Below are 25,606 nucleotides of genomic sequence, written 5' to 3'. Positions count from 1 at the left end.
TGTCAAATCCATTCGATTTTGGGGAGGGGGGGAAAGGCACACAAAAACGTGTCCAAATGTAGGCCTACAACAGCCGACTTCCTGAGCTGAGTTTTCTCCCTTCTCTTCTCCGCGCCAATGCCGCATGTCAGGTAGGTGTGGAAAGACGAGTGGAAGTGGCGGAGCGGCGTGGATAAAAATTCGCGGGGAACGTCAGCACGGGGTGTAGGGGTGTAGGCAAGGACAGAGATGAGAGAAAAACGCAGAGGTCCCACTCTGACGACTTTTCACCACACACCGGCGATGGAGACAAACTGTCGGATGGCGACACCATGTGGTCGCATTCAAAAGAGCATGCCCTCGATTTTTTTTTCTTGTGTGTTCCACAGCCACTTATAGATATTTTTCTGGAACAAATGTATTGGGATGACACATGTCCAAAGTTTAGACTAGGCTACTGTGTATGTAGTCTAATTTAACATTTTATGTTTAGCAATAAATACAAACAAAATGTAAAAGGCCTAATATTGATGTAGCCTACACATGACAAACCAAGTTGTAATTAACCAGTCTGAACCATTTAATGTTCCTTCAATGGTTTGATAGATAGGTGGCTATAACGTTGCCTTGGGGCCAGGCCTATTAAATTATTACAATACATAAATTAATTCCACTGCTTTCTTCTTAGTGACGAAGAGCTAGGCTAATTGTATTTACTCCAATTGAAACAATTTGTTTTCTCTTTATGCCAATCATTGGCATCTAGCCTATTTAAAGTAATCCTTAGGCTATGAAACGAAAATGTCACAAATCAAGTAGGCCTAGGACTATGTTAAAAAGAAATGTCGAAATAAAATAATTTTTAAATTCTTCTTAGTAGTTATGTTTCCGTTTTCTCCTCGCGAGTGATCCACTGCATTACACAGGGACCGGCGCTGTGTCTCTCCTTCCTATTGGTCGGAAGGATGAGCCGCTGCTGGGGGGAACCTCCCAGCTGTGAGCGGTCAGAGAACCCCGTCAGAACCCGGAGAGAACACCGTGTTCTGACTCTCACATCAGCCTCAAGCTCACACACACGCACACACACACACACACACACACGCACACACACACACACACACACACACACACAAACACACACACAACCGGGGCAGACAGGTGGAAGGCACACTACAAGCCTCGATTTGATTCCTACAAATAACGAGAATGGTCCGGCTGCGGCCTGTAGCCACATGCGCTCTCCAGAATGTTGTCTATAGAAAGTTGTATACCCTTTATTTATTTCGGAAGTTATCCATATCAAACCTAGCCTGGCTCCGCCCGCCCACTTCCGGCCAAATTTTATTTTCCCTTCATGAAATGAAGTACGATGGTCTGGTAGCACCAGGCTATATCAAACCTACAAGCTGAACCACTTAAGGCTCATTTATGGTCTACATTAGATACGCATACGGATACAGACGGAGCCTTCTGTCCGTACTCTGCGTACATTACGTGCGTATTTCTGCACGTATCCTGCAAGCTTGCGGATGCGTACCAAACGGACAGAACGGAGCATTACTACAGAAGATCACGGGGGGCGCACAGCCAACAGTTCACTTTCACTTACTGTACATTTGTTTACAAACACAAACGAAAGACATTGAGGATGAGGAGAGGTTTGTGTGAGTTGGTACGAAATTATATACACATTTATATATCTATGAAGTTACACGGCCGGGGCACAGGGACAGACAACTACAACAGAGCAGCATGAGCGGGGATCGCACGGGGAAGAATGTCAGCTAGACTGCAGGCTGACGGCAGCAATAGAGAAGTACCGGAGGTCCGTGCGAGACTTGTTTGTTTGACATGTCGTGATTGATGTCCTCAGACAGACCCCGCTGTCTATAATACAGCCTCCAGTTTAGCCTCTTCCATTGCTACGGTAGTATATCGCTAAAGCTGTTTCTTCCATGGACCTATTATAAAATATGTATTCCAGTTAATTCACTGTTTGACTCTTCTTCTTCCTATTTGAGTAACTTTTTACTCTGAGCGGCGATGCTGCCCACTAATGGTTGATTTGTTAAATGTCCATTCCAACATAAAGGACGCATGGAAGTATGAGGGCAGTGACGGATATAACGTTGTAAACGTACGTCTCCATTTACGCACGGGATTGGAGCATAGAGTAGCCTTTAATTGTTTGAGGGGGCGGACAGCGCAGGTTTTAGGTGGGCGGAGAGAGCGTGTGTGGCTGGCCGCAGCCGGACCTTATTGCATGTTTGAGGCAAAATATTATTGTGGAGGGTGGATTTAAATTTGATACTCCAGCGTCAATGGGTGCGTGGGCGGAGCTCAAGAGTGAAAACGCTTGGTATTAAATAATGTTGTGAAATTGTTTGGTATGCCTACCGTTATTTTAACACCGCCACCTTTATTTGTGGGGCGGGCTGCTTTTCCTAGGCTACATGAGAGGTGGAGTCTATCTTTGCTCTGGTTAAAGTTCAGTCCTTGTCAACATGAATTAAAAGGGCAAAGGACTACTTTTTTAACATAAAAACATATTGGCTTTGACGACTCACCCTTTGATGAGCATGGACCTAACAGCTGAGACACATTCAATTCCTCTGAGTGATGGAAACTACATACCTTTGATAGGACTGGGTACTTATGGGGATCCACGCACGGTAAGACATAGGCTACCAATCCACATTGTTTAGAAGACATCAACTAATATTTGCATAAACATTTTAAAGGTACACAAACAAACAGTGTTTCTTTGGATATTTTATTCACATTTTTCCTCGTGTGTTGTTTATAGACTCCAAAGGGAACTGGATATGAATCAGTCAAATTGGCTATTGAAACAGGGTACAGACACTTTGACGGGGCTTTGGTCTATTTCAATGAACATGAGGTGGGACAAGCTATCAGGGAGAAAATTGCAGATGGAAGTGTGAAGAGAGAGGACATCTTCTACTGTGGAAAGGTTAGCAAAGTTTGCACTGAAAAGGTTGTCCTTCCCAGTTGACCGGTGAACTCCCCCGTGTCAAACATCATGGCTGCACAGTGACAACAACCCGTTTGCAACAATACTTTATTATTTTCCCGTCTGCACTGATTTTATACAGTTGTGGAACACATTCCATTCCCCTGACCTGGTGCGACCGGCTTTGGAGAGAACTTTGAAGGCTTTGCAGCTGGATTATGTCGACCTCTATATTGTGGAGATGCCCACAGCTTTCCAGGTATGTTGAAATTGTTAAAGTGCGAACACACTGCACACCGCCGCGCGGCGAGTTTACATAGAAAGTCAATGTATTTCGCGCGCCTCCGCCGCGCCGCAGGTTCCGCGCGGCGTTGAGCTCCTCCCGACGTCACTCGCTTTGGGACGACTGACAGAGGAAATTAAGATGGATGAAAACATAATAGTCACAGTTTGCTCCCATACGTTCTGTGAATAGCCTCTGTGTCTGTTGCCTGCTGTGTATCAGTTTTGCTTTATGAACCAAGTTAGCACCGGTTAGCTTGGGTAAAGCACCATCAGCACAGCAGACTGGTGCTCTCAGCACCGGTTAGCACCAGCGCCAGCATATCCATCACGGCACGGAACCTGCGATTCGCGCGGCCAACCGCCGCGCCGCGGAGTGCAGTGTGTTCGAAACATTGCTTTTCTTTATTCGATTTGACATTGAATAAGCAAAGGTGTAAATTATTTGCTTAATAATTTATATTTTTACCTCACTGTATATAACTCTTATTTTCCTGAAGGCAGGAGATACATTTTACCCCAAAGATGAGAATGGGAAGTACATTTATCAGGAGACGGATCTCTGTGCTACATGGGAGGTGAGACCTGCAGTATAATGTCAAGGTCAAGGATATAAACATTTTACTGAATTGAAAACTCATTTATGGATGTTGGCTTTAAGTTAATATTAAAGGCCTACTTCACCGGTTTGAATATGAAGGTGTATTGAATTCTGAGATCCTATGTAGTATAAATGTGCAAATTTTTTTTAAATTGGTTCATCCTAGCCTGAGAAAAGGCAGAAAGAGTTTTTTTTTTAACCCTATATTAATCTTACTGTGACATCACAGTAAGATAAATATAGGGTTAAAAAAAAATTACTTTGTAAATATTACTGTGATGTCACAGTAGGAGAAATCACAGTAATATTTACAAAGTAAGGTTTTTTTTTTAACCCTATATTTATCTTACTGTGATGTCACAGTAAGATTAATATAGGGTTAAAAAAAACACTCTTTCTGCCTTTTCTCAGGCTAGGATGAACCAATTTCAATTTTTTTTGCACATTTATACTACATAGGATCTCAGAATTCAATACACCTTCATATTCAAACCGGTGAAGTAGGCCTTTAATGATCAAAATGTCTCGGCTCCTTTTCTCAACAGGCTGCAAACCTTTTCTTTTACACCCATATTAGTTTCACACTTCCTACTGCCTGCAGCTCAGAGTTAAACGCAGAAACAGCAAGATAATACCTGCCATCAATGGTGTGCTCAAGGCCAGGAACCTGTTACCCTGTGTTGAGTGCCCATAAAAGCCCTCATTCGGTTCACAGCTCAAAGTCTAATTTGTTTTCCTTTTATGTCTCGGACAGGCTTTGGAGGCTTGCAAAGATGCAGGGCTCGTCAAATCTCTTGGAGTATCCAACTTCAACAAGCGCCAACTAGAGTTGATTCTCAACAAACCCGGGCTGAAACACAAACCCGTGTCCAACCAGGTACTGACACCTTTGCTATGTAGCTAAATTGATAAGAAAACATTACACTTTGGATTATAGCAAGACAAGACAAATGCAAGGAAATGCCAAAAGCCAGTGTTTCACTATTCTGCTAAACAAACTTATAGAATAGATTTCACAAAGTTAAGTAAACTGCTCTTATAAATATTCCAAGAATCCATCGGACAAGACCCACAAGGAAGCATCTTCAGACAAAAACAAACACCATTTGTGGTCTTTCTTCCCCAAAACACAGGTTGAATGTCATCCCTTTTTTACCCAGCCAAAGTTGCTTGAGTACTGTCGGCAGAAAAATATCGTCATTGTGGGATACAGCCCTTTGGGGACATCAAGAGATGCATCCTGGTATGGCAGATAAAGGCGTAACTCGTCACATTCAGTTTATGTGTTCTTGGCTGTAACTAAATCATTTGCACGCTCTTGTACCTATACAGTCGGCATTTGAGTGAACATGCAATTTGCTGTGTCATCATAATAAATCTTTTCAACAGGGTCAACTTAAAGTGCCCGCCATTGTTGGAAGACGAGCTACTGGTATCGATTGCAAAAAAGTATAACAAGACCACAGCCCAGGTGGCCCTGAGGTTCAATGTGCAGAGAGGAGTTGTGGTCATCCCAAAGAGCTTCAGCACTGTCCGAATAAAGGAGAACTTTCAGGTATGTTTACATGACATCGGGTAAGGCAGCAGTTTGGAGTGTGGGATAAAGCCTACAAAAGAAACAGGAAATATAGAATGAAATGTGCTAGGATTTAATGTTTTTCGAAAACTGCAGATATTCGACTTCTCTCTCTCGGGCGGCGAGATGACGGCAATTGAGGGACTGAACAAGAATATTCGTTTCGTGGAGCTTCTCATGTGAGTAACTGCATAACATATGAGTTATGTGAGGTTGATAGATAAATAATGACTTTTTCTCTTTGTGGAATCAACAGGTGGTCTGATCACCCAGAGTATCCATTTCATGATGACTACTAGAAGAAGCCAAAGATGTCGACCCTTCGCTGAAATTAAATCAATAAAGTTGGCCTGCTTAGTAGTACTTTGATGCATTTTACAACATTGTGTGCCTTTTAAGATTCAATGATTTTGATAGCACTTTTGTTTTTAACATAAAATATTCTAATATAAACACTAATAAATATTGATGAATGTAAGAAGTCTTCTTTTTTTCAACATACACTCTATGTCTTTGGGCAGGATTTGATTTTCATTATTCAAATTTGTCATCACAAGCCGAATTGATAGATTTAAGGACCAGGGTCTCGGCCGCAATAGATAGTATCTAAAACTATACTATAGATATAAACGTCCGAAGGGAAGGACGTGTGTGATGCAGTGTGATTGTAAACTTCTATACAAAACATAAGAAATAGTGCAATTTCCCATTATTAGTATACGACAATTTTAAATTAAATATATATTAATATATTATAATATTATAATAAATTGAACCGTAAAACTGAAGTTGAACGCACTTTCGCCGTTGCAGGGAACATTTGTAGGCTACAAATTAGGCTGCATTCAAGGCCTGTTAAAAAATGTATGGCACAAAAGACTGTCAACGTTTTTCGTACACAGTACAAGGTTGCTCAAACGTCCAACCACGGGGGGTTATGCAAGGTAATGCAAATACATTAGCATTAGAATGACAGAGTATCCACTTAATTTTGCTGATACAACACATAACAGCAGCCATACATTATCTTAAAGGTTATTGCAGATTGCTCTACGAAATTGCTATTTGACGGCAAAAATGTACCTAGCCTATATTATTTAACCTGCAAACCAGCGGCGAACTCGGAAGTCGTAAAACAAATCCCTAGTGTTCCTGAAGGCACCATAACAGCGCTCCCAACCTTGCTAGTTGTAGCTAGCATGTTAGCTAATGCGGATACAATGTGTACCGACGACGTTTAATTACACGGGACGGGACACGCTGTAAAACAAAGCAAAAATTATTACTGCTCTTATTATATGTGTTTCCGAAAAACAAACTCCAGCCATGACGGACTGTCCTCCTCAGCAGACTGTGTCAGCAAACGTTAACGTCAATGTTAGCTGCGCAACGGGCAGCGACCGATAGCTTAGCTGTTTTTTTTAACCAACAGAGTTAGCTGCATGCTAGTTTCTTGTCGCTTAAAACGCCTCAATGAATGGGGGTTGTTGCACGTAGTGAAGACACCAGTCAACAATATGCGCCCGCAACCATTAGCCTACTCCTTGTTTTGGTCCTGCTCGACTGGTACTTAGCTATCAGGTGCTCGAAGATGTGGACGTAAAAAGGGTCGAGTTTATTTTTGGGAAGCCCGACGAGCCAACGTGATTACGTTGGATACTGAACATTATCAGCTAGCCACAGCTCAGCCAACCCGTGGGTAACTTTGTTGGGAATGCATCATCGCGAAGAAATCATGCACTACACAGGTACTCCGACGTAGCGATAGCAATTTTAGCATTCTCTACACAATATCGCAGACAACATTTGTGAAGCCGGACTGTCTTTGTTTTGTGTTTACAAAGTTAATTGCCAATTCTGCGAACCTCCCTGTAACCAAGTCTTCTGAGTCTTCACGGTGGATTTATTTTTCTTGTGGAGTTATCGTCTGTGAGGAGCGATGATGGCGGAATGATCAGGACTGACCCTGCCCTCCGTCCCAGGTACGGGAGTGGTGGCGAAGACTCCCCGGTCTGGCTTGGCCCGGCTCGGCCTGGACCTGCTGTTTACGGATGATGGAGGCATATTGATCGTCTGCAGCCATTGTTGTTGTATTTGGGCATCCACTTTCACACCAGATTATGAGTCGCCATCGCGTCTGGGATGCCCTGCCACTGAGGCGATTTGTTATTTAGGAGATTTTCAAGGATCATGATGGACACGGAGGAAGTTCCCATAGACGAAAATTATTGGAACTAATCATGGACGGTTGAGCTCAACGCGGTGAATCTACAAATATTTTAACCTAATTTTATTTTAAAAGACTGTTGCACGGGCACCACACCGACATGTCTGCATTTGCTGAGTTCGTCCCCCCTCCCGAATGCCCGGTCTTTGAGCCTAGTTGGGAGGATTTCTCGGACCCTCTGGGATTCATCAACAAGATCCGAACCATTGCAGAGAAAACGGGTATCTGCAAGATCCGACCGCCTGAGGTAAACTCACATATATCATCATAAACGTCGGATTAAAGTCGCGAGGATTTGCCTGTCATGTTTCTGCGTTGGTAGTGCGGGTTTTTCGGGGCCTTCGCGTGAATTAGTTGCCATTACTCTAATAGATAGAGGTCAAATAAAGCTTAATTTCTTGGCTCTCAACAGTAGCCTACGTATTATGGACTTAGGTCACATTGGGTTCCCTTTGCTGCTGATCCGAAAAGTTTGGGAAATGCCAAATAAATTCAACAGTTCCTTTTGTTTTTGTTGTTTTCTTCAGGGCTAGCTGAGTTACAGTTCAGTGATTGTACCATGTTAGCTGCAAAGACGCGACATTGGGCCTACAAAAATAAAGCCCTATTTAGGCTATGTAATATAGGCCTACAGCATCCATTTGAGTATGTTTAAATGTTCTAAGTTATTTCACTTTTGTGTGGTCTGTTAGGCCAGCAAAGCAGTAATACCCTTTCAGAATAGACCAAATTGCATATTCAATATAAAATCACTCCAAATAGGCAGTTGACAGCTGGCCCTGCATACAAATAGCATCAACTGCACTGATTTAACTGTATGATTATTGGTATTTTGTTTTGAATAGTTGTAACAACATAACCCTATTTATTTAGCTCTGCTTGATCCCTTTTCATTGAGAAACACAGATTTGTTCCGAATTGCAAGTTTGTTTGTTAATTGTCGATGTTGTTTTGGAGCAAGTTCATGTCTCTATTTTCTTGTCCATCAGGACTGGCAACCTCCGTTTGCCTGCGATGTACGCAACTTCCGCTTCACTCCTCGAGTGCAAAGGCTGAACGAACTAGAGGTGAGTTTGAAGAAGATGCTTCACGTGATCACAACATACTGAGTGAAGATCTATGTCTGGTGTTGCTTTAAGAAGAGCATTATGTAAAGGGGAAAAAAAACTTAAAAAAAAACACAACTTCTTGATTGACACATCCTGGAGAAACAAACAACCTGAATACTGCTGCAAGGTGTGGCGTAAAAGAACAACCTATAACATATGCCTTGCACACTTACTTTCTACCTGCAATGTCTTCTGCCTTTCAACTTTTTAATTTTGGGTGTGTTTTTCAGCCCTTTTTCTCCTTTTTATGTTGTTTAATGTAAAGTGATAGAAGCAGCAAGAGCTCCCATACTGGAGTCTATGGCTGGAGTGCAGCCATTCAAACATAATCTTGCCCGATGTGTCAAGTGTGTATTTAAAGTGTGTCCTCCCTGCTGTCCTGTCTGTCCAGGCCCTCACTCGGGTTAGGCTCAACTTTCTGGATCAAATCGCAAAGTTCTGGGAGCTGCAGGGATCCAAAATCCGATTCCCCCACGTGGAGAGAAAGGTTTTGGACCTCTATCAGCTCAGCAAGGTAAAACTAAATCAAATGATTTTTTTTACATGAACTGTTGTTGTCTTACTTTATAACCTAACACTTATTTTAGCTAGTTTCCTTTTACTTTCAACTTTGCTTTGCACTCAAGTGTTGATTTGGTCTTCAATGTAAAAAAAGCTCATTTTAGAAACCTGTGTGTTTCAGACGGTGTCGTCAGAGGGCGGTTTTGAGACGGCGTGTAAGGAGAAGAGGTGGTCCAAGGTGGCCAACCGGATGGGCTACCCACCCGGGAAAGGCACGGGCACACTGCTGCGCGCCCACTATGAGAGGATCCTCTATCCATATGAACTCTTCCAGTCTGGGGCCTCGCTGACAGTGAGTAGTAACATAGATGAGCTAACACAGTTTGACCGTGTACCAGTTCTCACAGCTGCACAATATGAATTTTGGCTGTTTAACCACCATTATTTAAGTAATGTGTAAAGAAAGTGGTTACTTTACTTATTCCCTGGTCAGAATTTTTTCTGGGCTGTTCCTCTCTCTATCCCACTTGCCTTTCACTTCATACTATTGATACAGCAACAAAACCAATATCTCCATTATTTTTTTACAGTTTCCAAAACCTAATTTATTTTCTCTCCTCTCTCTGATCAGGGCATCCAGCGTCTGTACGAGGAAGGAGACGATGGGGATGAAGTGGATGAGGGAGTTGGTGAGGAGGCAGCTGAGGAAGAGGAGCAGGATGAAGAGGAGGAGAAGGAGAAAGACGAGGATTGTGATGGGACACAAACCAAAGACCAGCTTCTGCCTGAGAGACGCTCCAGGCGCCTTAAGTCTGAGGTAAACAAACAAACCAAAAACAGCAAAGTATTGTTTAGTATTGTTGTAGTAGACCAACTTGATCTCAAAAATGTAAAAAGCTGTGAACTATCCTTTTTGTTTAATGGATTATGCACCTGTGTCTTTTAAAGCATGTATAAAAAGTGAACTAACAGAAAATCAGTGCAATTTTATCATCAAGAAATGTTCTTTTTAACATTTGGCCTTTCAGCAGGATGGCTCCGTTTCACAGTCTGCTGTTGTTCTATCTGTGTTTCTCTAGAGGGAAAACAAGGAGCCAAAGGGGCTGAAGCTCTTTGGCACAAGTCCCAAGATGGTCGGCTTGGAGATTCTATCAGCTGGTAATGATAATTTTTCGCTTGACCTGACTGTGTATTCTTACACATGGCACTGAGCAACAAATCCAATGTGTTTACTGGGAGTATTTCTATTCTTACACCAACGCGTTTATCTCTTCTCCATTTTAGATGATGGCTTCAACAAGAAGCAGCGTCACCTCAAAGCCCAGGCCTTCGCCATCAAAATGAGGCCGCGTAAGGAGACGCTGGAGGTCAACTTTGTGAGTTCCTATTCATTTGTGTTGCATTATCTCTTTATCACATCTGGAGGGGAAACTCTTGGCTTGACCATCCACTCTGTGTATTGCGTGGTACTGATCCCTCAGATTGACCTGTACCTCTGCCTGATGTGCGGCCGGGGCGATGAGGAGGACCGGCTGCTGCTGTGTGACGGCTGTGACGACAGCTACCACACCTTCTGCCTGATCCCGCCTCTGCAGGACGTGCCCAAGGGGGACTGGCGCTGCCCCAAGTGTGTCGCTGAGGTAAGGCTTTTGAACTTCTTCAAAAGAAAATTAGATCATTCTATTGATACATTTTTCATTTTCTTTTCTTTTTCTTTAATACAATTTTTTTTTCTTTAGTCCACCAACATAAACACATACATACAGCACACAGTCAAAAAAACAAACAAGAAAAACAATCCTAACAGTAACACTAATACTACTTTCAAATAAAATGTTAAAAACAATAATGATAAGACGAAAGAACAAGAAAGGATTCAAATTAAATAATCATAATTGATACATTTCTGATCCACACATGTACAAAATATGAACATTCATCTCACAAATGAAAAGAGGGCTTATTCATTTCCGACTTTTTCCATTTTACCCTCTTCATGCATACGGTTTATATATTCAGTTCCTTTAATATTGAATGTGTTGTCCGTCTTCCCTCACAGGAGTGCAGTAAGCCCAGGGAGGCGTTTGGCTTCGAGCAGGCAGTGAGGGAGTACACTCTCCAGAGCTTTGGAGAGATGGCGGACCACTTCAAGTCGGACTATTTCAACATGCCTGTTCATGTATGTCAAATCCACTCAATGAGCCAGAATACGCCACACTGTCTGCCCTAACAGTTACTGTAGTAGAGGTTAAATGCTTTTGATGTAGTATTCATGTCTGCCCTGTGCCCTCCAGATGGTCCCCACAGAGCTGGTGGAGAAAGAGTTCTGGCGCTTGGTCAGCAGCATTGAGGAGGACGTCATCGTAGAGTACGGAGCCGACATCAGCTCCAAGGACGTGGGCAGCGGCTTTCCTGTCCGCGACGGAAGAAGGAGGCTACTGGGAGACGAGGAGGTGAGAAGATAGTTTTCATTCTGTCTATTCCAGTGAACTCTTCCAGTGTTGATTTGACAACATTCTATTGAAGATCTTGTCTCAGAGTATGATTTCTTCTTGTAATCTGTAATAGGTTTATATCATGTCGAGCCAAATTATGATTCCAGTTCACTTTCTCACATGTTCTACCAGATGGTTATACTCAGTATTCTGATTTTGATGGGAATTCCCCTATGTTGTAGAGACCCAACAACCCTACCTCTGTCTTTCCATTCATCATATTTCTTTGTAGCATAGCCCCAAAAAGCTTTATTCTCATTTTACTTAATGGTGCTGCATTACTTAAAAACATTACATTGACCCGGATGTAAAAGCAGGCACTTTGTTTACAGGAGTATGCCAACTCAGGCTGGAACCTGAACAACATGCCGGTGCTGGAGCAGTCGGTGCTCACGCACATCAACGTGGACATCTCTGGTATGAAGGTGCCCTGGCTCTATGTAGGCATGTGTTTCTCCTCCTTCTGCTGGCACATCGAAGACCACTGGAGTTACTCCATCAACTTCCTGCACTGGTGAGCATGAAGAAAGGACAAACAAGACTTTAGTACACATCTGACAAAGCAAAACAATAGTGCTGACAGTTAAAAAAAAGTGAAATGATTGTATTATTCATGCTTATTGACCCTTACCATATTCTGTTCCACTTGTGTGTCGCTCGGGATGAGAGCACCAGCTAAGTGTATTTAATATTCATTTATTCTCCTGCTACTCTCCAGGGGTGAACCCAAGACCTGGTACGGAGTGCCGGCCTCAGCAGCAGAGCAGCTGGAGGCTGTGATGAAGAAGCTGGCTCCAGAGCTGTTTGACTCCCAACCAGACCTCCTCCATCAACTGGTCACCATCATGAATCCCAATGTCCTCATGGAGCACGGTGTTCCTGTAAGTTCTAGTATGTTTTGAGGGGTTGATATTGGATCTGATTAGGTACTGTACAAGTCATTTCATCCGTGTTGATTTTTAGTCAAGTATATGTGTGTTTCTCCACCATCAGGTGTACAGGACCAATCAATGTGCAGGAGAGTTTGTGGTGACCTTCCCTAGGGCCTACCACAGCGGTTTCAACCAGGGTTACAACTTTGCAGAGGCCGTTAACTTCTGCACTGCTGACTGGGTGAGGGAAAAGCGAATTCCCCTTCCATTAAAACATTTAACTGAACCAAGTGTTTTTGTCACGTGTGGGTGCTAATCATTCACACACATGCCCCTCTCTTAGTTACCTATGGGACGTCAGTGTGTGTCTCATTACCGGCGCCTCCACCGCTACTGCGTTTTCTCCCACGAGGAGCTGCTGTGCAAGATGGCCGCCGATCCAGAGAGTCTGGACGTGGAACTGGCCGCTGCCGTCTTCAAGGAAATGGGAGACATGATGGAGGAGGAGACAAAGCTCAGACAGGCTGTGCAAGAAAAGGTGAGTCTTCCAAGTGCTTTTTCTTTTCTTTTCTCTTCTGCTTAATTTATGCATGTAGGTGTGAGCGATTGAACATCTAACATGAAACTGGTAACAGCCTCCACTACTCCTTAGTTGATGTCCTTTTTCTAATATCAACATCCTCTTTATCTACAGGGGGTGCTGTCTTCGGAGCAGGAGGTTTTTGAGCTTTTACCTGACGATGAGCGCCAGTGTTACAAGTGTAAGACCACCTGTTTCCTGTCTGCGCTGACGTGTCCCTGCAGCCCCGACCGGCTGGTCTGCCTCCACCACGCAGCAGATCTCTGTGACTGTCCACTCGGCAACAAGTGTCTTCGGTGAGGGATCTATTATTATTATTATTATTATTATTATTATTATTATTATTATTATTATTACGATTATTATTATCATTAACACATACATTATGATCAACACATACACCATATTCTGAAGTGGACATCTGCATGATATATTTCAGGTATCGCTATGATCTGGAGGAGTTTCCGTCCATGCTGTATGGGGTCAAGACACGGGCTCAGTCTTACGACACCTGGTCCAAGAGGGTCACGGAGGCCTTGGCTGCAGACCAGAAAAACAAAAAAGGTAATTACGGTAATACTACAACAAAATATATACGTAGTGCACAAAAATGTATTGTGTTTTTTTTTTGTTTCTCTTTGTTCCATTGCGTGTATTTTATTTCTGTGTCATAGATCTCATTGAGCTCAAAGTTTTGCTGGAGGATGCAGAGGACAGGAAGTACCCAGAGAAAGCTCTGTTCCGCCGCCTGAGAGAGATGGTCAAAGAGGCGGAGACGTGCTCCTCTGTCGCTCAGCTGCTGCTCAGCCGCAAACAGAGGCACAGGTCAGTTGATAATGGATAAATGGAATCCAACTCAACACAAATGTACCCCTTTTTTTTTTTTTTTTTAATAAATCCGTAGTGTTTTTGCTGCTTGGGTTTAAAGACTTTTTCCATGTGTATTTACAGCAGCCGTTTGCGTTCTGAGAGCACTCGACACCGCACCAAGCTGACGGTGGATGAGCTCAAGGCCTTCGTGGATCAGCTCTACAGGCTGCCCTGCATCATCAGCCAGGCTCGACAAGTTAAAGTGAGTCCCCTTCTATTCCAAACTGCTTATCCGGGCACACAATTATCAATGAACAACAGTCCACACCTTAATTCCCCTTTCTATTCCCTCCTCTTTTACCATCACTATTATTGAATTACACTCAAACTTCTTCTGTGCCTCCAGGAGTTGCTTGAGAATGTGGAGGACTTCCACGAGCGAGCCCAGGTGGCGCTGTCCGACGAGATGCCCGATTCCTCCAAGCTCCAGGCGCTGCTAGACCTGGGCAGCGGCCTGGACGTAGAGCTGCCGGAGCTGCCTCGACTGAAACAGGAGCTCCAGCAGGCCCGCTGGCTGGATGAGGTGGGCCCTCACACAGCACCCATGAGCCTGTTTGTGTGCTCTGGTTATTGTAGTATTCTAACATACACTGTCCTCATCATTCCCCCAGGTGCGTGTGACCCTGGGCGAGCCTCACCGCGTCACCCTGGAGATGATGAAGAGGTTGATAGACTGGGGCGTGGGCCTGGCTCCACACCACGCCGTGGAGAAGGCCATGGCCGAACTGCAAGAGATCCTCACTGTCTCAGAGAGATGGGAGGACAAGGCCCGCGCCTGCCTGCAGGCCAGGTATGCTTGTATATACAAATGTATACACATGTGCAAAGACCTCCATGAAGATATTCATCATTTTATAAACACCCTCTTACTTGCTAAAAAAGTTAAATTGTTAAATAGTCATTACTTTGGTAGACGTTCATCAGACAACCAATTAACTTTTTTTGCAAGTAAGAGTGTGCGAGAGTTTACTTAACTTTTTGGATTAGCTTTTCCTTCTTCTATGCACCTGTCTCAAGTAGCAGATGTGCTAAATATTCTTCCTAATATCATTTTAGAAACCTCATTAATGACGGAATGCATGTAAACCTCAACTAGTGCTACTTATAAGCCTACTAAAAAAGTCTCATTAGTCGTGTCATACTTTTGATTGTCTAATGCCTCTCTGTCCTCCTCTACGCCCCCAGGCCTCGACACAGCATGGTGACCTTGGAAAGCATTGTGCTGGAAGCCAGGAACATCCCAGCGTACCTCCCTAATATTTTGGCCCTCCGAGAGGCACTACATAAGGCTAAGGAGTGGACATCTAAGGTGGAAGCCATACAGGTACTTTATATACACTACATTATTTAGAAGCCATTTCAACCCATATCTCAGGCCCTCTTGGGGATCTTTGATTGAAACGTAATCGTTATCTCTTTGTTCTGTGTATCCGCCCCACACAGAGCGGAGGTAGCTATGCGTACCTGGAGCAGCTGGAGAGCCTGCTGGGCCGGGGGCGCTCCATTCCGGTCAGGCTGGACCCTCTGGCCCAGGTGGAGTCTCAGGTGGCTTCAGCTCGAGCCTGGAGGGAGAGGACCGCTCGCACCTTCCTCAAGAAGAACTCCACGTACACACTGCTCCAGGTGGGCCACCAGGGGAAAAGATGATTTGATGCTTCCATCTGAGATCTTTACATTCTGGTTGAGACTGCATTTATTGTGCTGAGTTCATCACATTTTCTCTGTTACGGCAATGTTGAGTGATTTATGTCCGTACTGAGCAAGTATATAAATGAATATGTAAGCAGAAGAAAGACTACAATTTAAGGTGCACTATGCAGTTTCAGGGGAGGGGGATTTGTTTACATTTGCAGAGCCTGCAGTTATTTTACAAAACACATTTCCTCTACATGTAACTCTGCACATTGAATAATTATCTAACCATAAATCAAAATAATTTTTGAGGCACCTGGAACCAACTAAGACTATAATTTTTGTAATAAAAAAAAATAAGAGTGGGCCCCGCTGCTGTAAACAAAAACAGTGAAACACTACATTTTCATGTAGTTTACTAACTTTAAACAGTTTTTTAGATCCAATTTTCCTGATGATTATGAGAATATAAATTAACAATTTTATTTTCACTTCTGTGACACAGCCAAAGTTACATAGTGCACCTTTCCATTTTGTATTGTTACTATCCTGTGCATCTCTTCTCTTAGGTCCTCAGTCCTCGCGCAGACATCGGTGTGTACGGCAACAGCAAGAGCAAGAGGAAGCGCGTGAAGGAGCTGATGGAGAAGGAGAGAGGAGGCTTTGACCCCGACGCCCTGAGCGACCTGGACGAGAGTCTGGAAGACGTCCAGGAACCCTCTACCGTCGTGGCCGCCTTTAAAGCCAAAGAGCACAAAGAGGTGGAGTCCATCCACTCGCTCCGCGCCGCCAACTTAGCCAAAATGGCCATGGCCGACCGCATCGAGGAGGTCAAGTTCTGCCTGTGTCGAAAGACGGCCAGCGGCTTCATGCTGCAGTGCGAGCTTTGCAAGGACTGGTTCCACGGAGCCTGCGTGCCTCTGCCCAAGACGGGAACACAGAAGAAAGTGGGCTCGGGCTGGCAGAGCAACAACAAAGACTCCAAATTCCTGTGTCCTCTGTGTCAGCGGTCGAGGAGGCCGAGGCTAGAGACCATTCTGTCGCTGTTGGTGTCGCTCCAGAAGCTACCTGTGCGTCTGCCTGAAGGGGAAGCCCTCCAGTGTTTGACAGAGAGGGCAATGAGCTGGCAGGTACGCAAGGGAAAAAGCATTAGCATCTCAGTTTAGAACTATCAAATGCTTTACTTTGAGCACTGAATATGTGTGTGTATTTGACCTCTTCTAAAATACCCATCCTTACATTGGCCTTCACCAGGACCGAGCACGTCAATCTCTAGCCACGGAGGAGCTGTCCTCAGCCCTGGCCAAGCTGTCTGTACTGAGTCAGCGCATGGTGGAGCAGGCGGCGAGGGAGAAGACCGAGAAGATCATCAATGCTGAGCTTCAGAAAGCTGCTGCCAACCCTGACCTGCAGGTACGCTTGACTTAAATGTCCTAATTGATTTTAACATATTTTTTTTATTCTTGTTCTAATACATTATAACACATCTATAACTATAACTCCTGTTTTGAGGTGCAGATTGTAATTTGTGTGCGGTCAACTGGGGCTTTGGATGTAATATGGAACGCACCACAAGAGGGCACTAATGTATAAACATAAAAAAGTCCACAAGATTAAATTGGCTCTAAAACACCTGAATAACCACCTACACCTACATAATCCAGCAAATCAAATTGTAAAAATACATAATGTTTTGTCAGAGGGATTTTTTAAATTATTCCTCCTTAATTACAACTTTTTTCAAGGCGTCAGGCAAAGCTTTAAGCGTTTTCATTCAGTATCTTACACGCACACCATGAAAAACATATTGGATGTCCAAATGATTTGTGGAAAAACACCCCATTAAAAAAATATTAAAAAAACATTATCGACTTTGAATATGTGTTTGTGTGCTCCGTTCAGGGACACATCCAGACTTTCCAGCAGTCCGGTTTCAGCAGAGCCGCGTCACCTCGCCAGTCCGTGGACTACGACGACGAGGAGACGGACTCGGACGAGGACATCAGGGAGAATTATGGTTACGACATGAAGGTATGTGTGGCAGCAGGCAGTGAGCTGTGATGAGAAGCCGCATATAAGCACGCAGAATATCTTTTCTTATTGGTGTGTGTGTGTGCGTGTGTGTGTGTGTGCGTGTGTTTTGATGCAGGACCCAGGCGAGGTGAAGCCCTACCTGTTCTGTGACGATGAGATTCCCGTGAAGTCTGAGGAGGTGGTCAGTCACATGTGGCCGACTGTCACGCCCTCCTTCTGCGCCGAACACGCCTACTCCTCCGCCTCCAAGTCCTGTGTGCAAAGTGAGCCCACACTTCTTTTCTTTCTATTGGGACTTGAGTTGCTTTGAGTTTGCCTTACCATCATCCCCTGTTGTTTCTGTGCACAAGTGATTAGGACAGCTGTTATTTAGTTTTTGTTATACACATTGTAGAGGTGCACATTGTTCTTGTCATATTGCTTAATACAAATATTTCATAACATAAAACGAGTAAAAATGGCCAAGGATCACTTCATTGCATTGCACCACTTCCTTTCTGAATTAAGTCGCTGAGATCGCTGGGTAAGTCAGTTCTCAGCATCAGCGGCCGCCATATATTAATAAAACTGCTTTTGCTCTGCGTCTTTCCATGGGAAATATTTTGAAGATCTCTCCAAACCATTCTGTCACAGATGTTGTTTTTTCTTGAACCCAGTTTAATATTTAACATTTTCTTTCCAGGAAGTGCTGTTTATATAGCAATTCTGACCCGTCAGTCTAAAGTTTCTGCTTAGAACGGCAACCCTAACGAGAAAATCTTTTCCATTTCAGACATGGCCACGCCCAGGAAGCAGCCCAGGAAGACCCCCCTGGTTCCTCGCAGCCTGGAGCCCCCGGTGCTGGAGCTGTCGCTGCAGGCCAAGGCCCAGCTGGAGGAGCTGATGATGCTGGGAGACCTGCTGGAGGTTTCCCTGGATGAGACCCAGCACATCTGGAGGATCCTGCAGGCCACACACCCCCCCTCTGAGGAGAGATTCCTGCAGGTCATGGAGGTAGGGAGGTCATCCATTATGCAACCTGATTCACGCAGCTGGACACCAGGGCGAATGTATGATCAGGACTAAACATCGGCTCTGGGTTTGATTCAATAGATACAGGTCAAAATAGGGGTGAAAATAACGAAATAATTGCTAAAAAAAAATACATTATTTAGAATTCTATTTATTTGTTTTAACTACATTTCTCTCTTTTCATTTCTTTAATTATTCTTTTTTATCATTATTATATACAGTATATACATATATGTATATACAGTGGCTTGAAAAAGTATTCATACCCCTTGAACTTTTCCGCATTTTGTCACGTCACAACCACACACGTACATTTATTTTATTGGGATTTCATGTGATAAACCAACACAAAGTGGCGCATAATTGTGAAGTGGAATGACAATGAAATATGATTTTCAATTTTTTTTATAAATAAAAAACTGAAAAGAATGTGAATGTGGCGTCCGAAAGTATTCAGCCCCCCTGAGTAAATGCGTGGTGGAACCACCTATCGCTGCCATTTGGGGCGACTGTGGCTCAGTTGGTAGAGCGGGTCGGCCGATGATCAAAGGGTTGGAGGTTTGATCCCCGCCCTGCCACCTGTGTCACAGTTGTTGTGTCCTTGGGCAAGACACTTCACCCACCTTGCCTCGTGTGAATGTCGATAGTTAGCCTGCTATCGGTGTATGAATGTGTGTGTGTGAATGGTAACGTGGGAAAGGAAAACAGGTCTCCCTTGCAAAATAGTCTTCGGTCTCAATGGGATATACCTGTATAAATAAAGGTAAAAAAAAAGCCAAGTCTATCGGGGTATGTTTCTACCAGCTTTGTACATCTACAGACTGACGTTTTTGCCCGTTCATCTTTGCAAAATAGCTCGAGCGTCAGATTGGATGCAGAATGTCTGTGAACAGCAATTTTCAAGTGTTTCCAGATATTCTCAATTGGATTTAGGTCTGGACTTTGACTGGGCCATTCTAACACATGACTATGCATTGATCTAAACCATTCCATTGTTGATATGGCTGTATGTTTAGGGTAGTTATCCTCATTGAAGGTGAAGCCAAATACGGGGCAGAAAACCTGTTAGAGTCTGCAACTGACTTGAGAGTGGGGTGAAAGTTCACCTTACAGCAGGACAACTACCCTAAACATACAGCTATATCTACAATGGAATGGTTTAGATCAAAGCATACTCATGTGTTAGAATGGCCCAGTCAAAGTCCAGACCTAAATACAATTGAGAATATCTGGAAAGACTTGAAAATTGCTGTTCACTTTCCATCCAATCTGACGCTGAATCTGAAGCTCAAGCTATTTTGCAAAGAAGAATGGGCAAAAATGTTAGTCTGCAGATGTACAAAGCTGGTAGAGACGTACCCAAATAGACTTGGAGCTGTTGTTGCAGCGAGAGGTGGTTCTACAACGCATTGACTCAGGGGGGCTGAATACTTTTGCACGCCACATTTTTCAGTTTTTTATTTATAAAAAAAATTGAAAACCATGTTTCATTTTCATTCCACTTCACAATTATGCACCACTTTGTGTTGGTCTATCACATGAAATCCCAATAAAATGAATGTACGTTTGTGGTTGTTACGTGACAAAATGTGGAAAAGTTCAAGGGGTTTGAATACTTTTTCAAGCCACTGTATATCTATATAAAATGTTTTCTTTTCGATAAATATTTTTCAAACAGAATATTTACATGTTGATCTGTATAATTAAATCCTATTTTGAAAAAAATAAAGGGGAAAGACATGCCTAGCATAAGATCATTCCGTCTCATTTCATCTCGCCTGTCTTCTCCACAGCCCGACGACTCTCTGATGGACAAGCCGCTGAAGCTTAAGCTCAAAGACTCGGAGAAGAAGAGGAAGAGGAAGCTGGAGCGAGCCGAGCACCACCACATGCTGATGGCGGCCGCCGCTGCTGCCGGAGGCGGGGCTTCTGGGATGGGAGACATGCGGCCGGCCAAGTCCAAAGAGCTGAAACGGGTCGGCCTGGAGCTGGGTCTGGGGGGTAAACCCAAGAAGAAGAAACTAAAACTCAACCTGGAGAAGAACCGGGAGATGAAGCAGCTGGCCAAACGCTTAGCCAAGGAGGAGAAGGAGAGGAAGAGGAAGGAGAAGGCCGCGGCCAAAGCGGAGGCCATCAGAGACGGGCTGGAGAAGAGGAAAGAGAAGAAGATCCTGGACATTCCCTCCAAGTACGACTGGTCCGGGGCCGAAGACTCCAACGACGAGAACGCCGTGTGTGCAAGCAAGACCTGCCAGAGACCCTGTAAAGACAAGGTGGGGACAGTACGTATGGCATACATATACACACACACACATTCTTATTTCTGTCCTGAATATTGAAGTCACTTTTCCCCCACAAATGTAAGTCGGGAGTTTCGCAACTTTAGATAGAAATTTTGTTGTCAAGGATGTTTGTGTTGCAGTGAAAGAGGCACAAAAAGGGTGAATCATAGATGATTGATTAAGAAAAACCAGCTACAGTTTAGACATGAACAGAGGTCAAAAGCACGCATGTGACTTTTTTGAAACTCTGATGGTCTTTATGTTTTCAATATATAGTCGTGTAAATAATAATCTTAAAGTATGTACATGGAATTTTGATCTATGTGATACTAATCTCAGAAAGACCTAATATTGAGATGTTCATTGAACTATACAGAATCACAACGGCTGCAATAAATAATCAACTTTTTTGATTAATCTGATTATTTTCTAAACCAATGGTTTGGTCAGAATTATTTAAAAAAAAAAATCAAAGCGCAAGGTCATGTCTTTAGTTGTCCTATTTTTTTTTCTTTCAGATCAACATTTTAGAACACAAAACAGATTTGAAATAATATGAAAGGGGGAAAAATCATTAATTTGAGAAATTGGAACCAAATCATAAATCTAAATAATAAGAAATATTTAAATAAAGGTATTAATTTTCATACTGTTGCTGGGATAATAGGCTGTGAATAGTATGAAATCCCGCCAAGGGCAGGCCATCCTAGTTCAGGCGGACACAATTCCTCATTAAATATAGAGGTTCTTGGAGTGTGCTATTGGCAGACTAGCTTGTTAGTTAGACGGTTGTCGACCCTCCTTAGGAATGTCCTCGTCTCACTGAGAGAGGCTACGCAGGGATTTGGCAAATCTTCAAAATTCCCAAACAACCACACGTGTTCCGGCGAATGACACGGGTTCTTCTTGTTATCTGAGTTAATGACGAACACTTCTCCAAATGAACATGGTGGGAGTGTATTGAATGTGAACAGCTGATAACAGCACTGGAACACCTTAAAGAGAGTTACACATAACGTATTAACAGGACACGTTGGTGAGGTCCGTGTGGTCCTTATACAGAGACAGCACTGCAGTTAACCAGTGGCCAGTCTCCTTCCCCTCTGTGTCCACAGGGCATCCAATCAGAGCTGAGGAACTGGCAGGCCCACAAGGCTGTGGGCTGGGCCGAGGTGATGAGTGTATGTAGGTGTTGGTGGGATGATTAACAGTTGTGAGGTGTAATTTAGATTTCTTCACCTTTTTATCCTTTCACAGTCAGTCCTTTTTTAGATTGGTTCTGCATCCATTAATTATATCATCCAGTGATAAATATATTTTTTAACTGCTGCTTTATTAAATCGTCCAGGGCAGTGCCTGTTGGTTCTTGCCTTTGCCACCGCTTAGTTTTTGATGCGCGTCTATTCAAGCTGTTGCAATGGCACACTCCCGTCCTTTTTGGCGGCACGGATAGATGGCAGGTCTTGCTGGCGAAAAAAACAGGTTTTGCCGACTTTACCAGTTTTTTTGCAGTTTTCCACAAAAACCCCTGATCAAAACAACCTGCCACTGCTCTACCTGGGTTCATCAGCAAACCATTTGCTAATTTCAAAATAGATCTGATGAACAGTCAGCGACAAAGACACACAAATACATCTTCCTTTTTATAGTTGGATTCCAATCAGAAGAGGAAATACAGATGAAGAGAAGCAATGGAGTGTTTGGAAAGGGCTATTAAGCTGCGCAGTTTGCACAAAGTTAATCACCAATGACTGTCCTTATCTAATCATTCTATCAATGACCGACTTCCATCTTCAACGTGCTTAAAAGTGACACACAAATGACGTTGACAAACGTTTTTCGTACATTTCTTGTTGTGCTTGCCAAACCACCCACAACACATGTTATTCAACCATTCAGGTCATCAGGTTTTACTGGTGCTTGTCTTTTCCTTTTCACATGTCTGCCCTGTGCCATTCTTTCTCCCCCATCCAGGTGGACTGGGTGCAGTGCGACGGCGGCTGCGACGGGTGGTTCCACCAGGTGTGCGTGGGCGTGACGTGTGAGATGGCGGAGAACGAGGACTACGTCTGCGCGGACTGCTCCCGGAAGGCGGCGGGCGGAGGGGACGGCTGCGGCCTGGCTGTGGAGGAGGTGGTTGCGGAGGAGGATGAGGAGGAGGAAGAGGAGGAGGGACAGAGCGTGGTGGTGCTAACACAGAGTCTGCCGTCGGTCGTGGCAACGTGGGCTCACCCCTCCACCGTCACTCGCCTCAACCCAGCCACTTCACTTCATCAGGAACCTCAGCAGGGCAGTTAGCACTTAAAAGGAGAATGAAAAAAAGAAAGAATGCCCAGGACTGAGTTTGAATACTGTACCTCAAACAATAAGCATAATTGCAACAACAACAAAAAACCTAGTATCCAGGCTAGAGTTTCAACCCCCTCAACCCGGTCAGACTGTACAGCATCTTAAGGGAGAGAAAGGTCAATGGACAAAGCAGAGGATTTTTCTGCAACCTGGATTATAGAGCACAAAGGGGGGGAAGAAGAACATTCATAATGGAAGACAAGAGTCCTACCGCCGCCAGCAGTGACGCGCTGATCTCTCTCCGAGGTCCCAGATATACGTTCGTACACGGACAAGACTTAATCCTCCGACTGCAGTTCTAGGTCTAGAAACATCCACCGGCTACTTCCTGGTCCTTACCCTGAACAATAACAAGTCATGGTAGACTTACTTACAGTCAAACAAACACCCACTCACATCCAGCTGTTGTATTCAGTGCAACCAGACAAATAAACAGATAGGTCCCCAGTTGTGCTTCACTGGACATCCAGATCCTCTCCCCCCCTCTCTGCCTGGCTCTCCGGTCAGAAACATCTCAATATGTAGGACTCCTGACTAGGACACACAAATGGTTGTAATGTAGTGGAATTATTTATAATGTACATACTTTTAAGCAATTAAAACAAATGGATTGTGGCTTTTTTTTCTTCTCTGTCTTTGTTTTCTCACCTTTAATAAACTATTCCTAGTCAAATAATATTGATGATTGTGATTTTTATTCAAATTTGTGTCTGTTTTTTGTTGCTGTTTTTTCCCTTTTAGAGAAAAGTGCAAATTCTGAGAGGGTATGAATCACAAAAGTGAGAATATCAATATCAAAAATATCAGATTAGCTGTTGTTCCCCTTATGTGGTTATTATGTCAGAATTTGACCCAGTTATCATCCTGAGAAATAAACCGCGATTTAAGGTCGTGTCGGTTATTTATATTCCAAGTACTAAGTTAAGATTTACGTTTCCCATGTTACTTATTAAGCTCAATTAGAGAAGACATGTGAAAGCATGTTATGCAGAACTGGTATGGACTAACATGTTTTTTTCCCATCTTGTGTAAGCCAGGAATGTCTGTATTACATAACATACATCAGTCTGTAAACAGATTCATACAATTGTGTTATTTGCTGTCGGACGCTGGACTTTAACAGTCTCTCAAGTGATGATTTTTTTCCACTTTTTCTATTGTCCCCTTATCTCTTATTGTAAAGAAACCATTCTTTTTTTTTTAGAGAAATATCCCTAAAAGATCTGGCTTTAGAGAGGCAAAACAATTTGAATGCACTTAAAGAAAATGTATTGTGGGACTAGACCATCATATGTTCTGTACATAATTGGACTTACAACCCTACAACATTCTAAATTCTGTATTAAGTATGTTTAATTTACAGCATGGATTAAACGTATAGCATTATTCCAGTGTATATGAATTTGCAGACACACAACCATATGCAAGACAGTAAGCGGAGGGGAGGATTATTGGTGTGGGGTTATGTCCACTTTCAGCTCAAATCCAGTGTGAGCTGACCTCAGCTGGTTTCGTGACTGCTCACCTCTGTCACCTCCCTGACAGTGAGTGTTGGAAATCAAGATGAACCATTAATTCATCTTTCTTCATCAACCTCTGTTTGTTGTGTGGACTGAGTAGCACCTGGTTCCCTAATGCTCCCAATAACCTATTATAATAATCCTTCTATATCAGTCATATTGTTCTATGGATTTATTTTAATCTGACGAGGCACACATTGTTTATGGTTTCCTCTACCCCTCAATACCTTACACATAACTCTTCTTTAACTCATCAAGCCCCATCACTTCAATTGCTGATTGATTTCAACTAAGAAATTGGGTTGTGAAAAACCAAGGTCTTTAGGGGTGCTTCTCTTTGATTAGAATAATAATAAAAATCATTTAGATCTAAAAGTGTAGAATGGGAGATATTATGTAATGGAGTGAAGCTAGGTGATGTACTTTGCTCAGACATGGGTCAGACGAAGGGATAGAAATTGGAGGCTGGCCTAAGTTTAGCGTTACAAAATCCCACCCACCCCACTCCACTCATGTTAAATACTAAAACTTGAGCATTTACTGGGAAATCTCCAGAGACAGAGACGAGAGTTACACACAGCATCAAGTGACACTGCCATGAAAGGTAAGGTTTGCAAATCTGATTGGAATGGATCTAAGTTCATGAAAGGCAGCTTTTCAAGAATGTCATTGCTGTATTGTTATTGTTGTTACTTTTTTGTTTAGGGATTGC

At 43.4% G+C, this 25,606-nt stretch overlaps 2 protein-coding genes across 4 annotated transcripts; both read left to right on the top strand.

Moving 5' to 3' along the window:
- The first annotated feature begins 1,379 nt into the window (after nucleotides 1-1,379).
- On the top strand, nucleotides 1,380-5,860 carry LOC307268249 (aldo-keto reductase family 1 member D1-like). Of its 2 annotated transcripts, XM_080050803.1 has the most exons (9): nucleotides 1,384-2,651; nucleotides 2,786-2,953; nucleotides 3,096-3,212; nucleotides 3,736-3,813; nucleotides 4,591-4,713; nucleotides 4,970-5,079; nucleotides 5,226-5,391; nucleotides 5,509-5,591; nucleotides 5,669-5,860. In XM_080050803.1, the coding sequence occupies exons 1-9, from the start codon at nucleotides 2,553-2,555 to the stop codon at nucleotides 5,709-5,711; spliced, it is 987 nt and encodes a 328-aa protein (XP_079906929.1). In that variant the 5' UTR covers nucleotides 1,384-2,552; the 3' UTR covers nucleotides 5,712-5,860. The 2 variants fall into 2 exon arrangements, with proteins under 2 accessions (XP_079906930.1, XP_079906929.1); XM_080050804.1 differs by lacking the exon at nucleotides 2,786-2,953 and having other exon boundaries at nucleotides 1,380-2,651.
- A 748-nt stretch (nucleotides 5,861-6,608) lies between these two features.
- Nucleotides 6,609-24,042, top strand: kdm5a (lysine demethylase 5A). 2 transcript variants are annotated; one of them, XM_080050842.1, is made up of 29 exons: nucleotides 6,609-7,886; nucleotides 8,629-8,706; nucleotides 9,140-9,262; nucleotides 9,431-9,601; nucleotides 9,881-10,066; nucleotides 10,329-10,407; nucleotides 10,534-10,625; nucleotides 10,722-10,889; nucleotides 11,309-11,428; nucleotides 11,544-11,702; nucleotides 12,077-12,258; nucleotides 12,463-12,625; nucleotides 12,738-12,857; nucleotides 12,960-13,154; nucleotides 13,311-13,492; nucleotides 13,636-13,760; nucleotides 13,871-14,021; nucleotides 14,148-14,268; nucleotides 14,413-14,589; nucleotides 14,678-14,856; nucleotides 15,252-15,390; nucleotides 15,510-15,689; nucleotides 16,268-16,828; nucleotides 16,953-17,111; nucleotides 17,601-17,729; nucleotides 17,848-17,995; nucleotides 18,505-18,725; nucleotides 20,537-21,016; nucleotides 23,000-24,042. In XM_080050842.1, exons 1-29 carry the CDS (start codon nucleotides 7,740-7,742, stop codon nucleotides 23,321-23,323), a joined length of 5,259 nt encoding a protein of 1,752 aa, XP_079906968.1. In that variant the 5' UTR covers nucleotides 6,609-7,739; the 3' UTR covers nucleotides 23,324-24,042. The 2 variants fall into 2 exon arrangements, with proteins under 2 accessions (XP_079906968.1, XP_079906967.1); XM_080050841.1 differs by having other exon boundaries at nucleotides 20,537-21,025.
- Nucleotides 24,043-25,606: the final 1,564 nt, after the last annotated feature.

This window comes from Ammodytes marinus (genome assembly GCF_949987685.1).
Source record: "Ammodytes marinus genome assembly, chromosome: 22".
Taxonomy (NCBI): Eukaryota; Metazoa; Chordata; class Actinopteri; order Uranoscopiformes; family Ammodytidae; genus Ammodytes; species Ammodytes marinus.
Note: the sequence above shows the minus strand (reverse complement) of the source record. Positions and strands in the feature narration are given on the sequence as shown.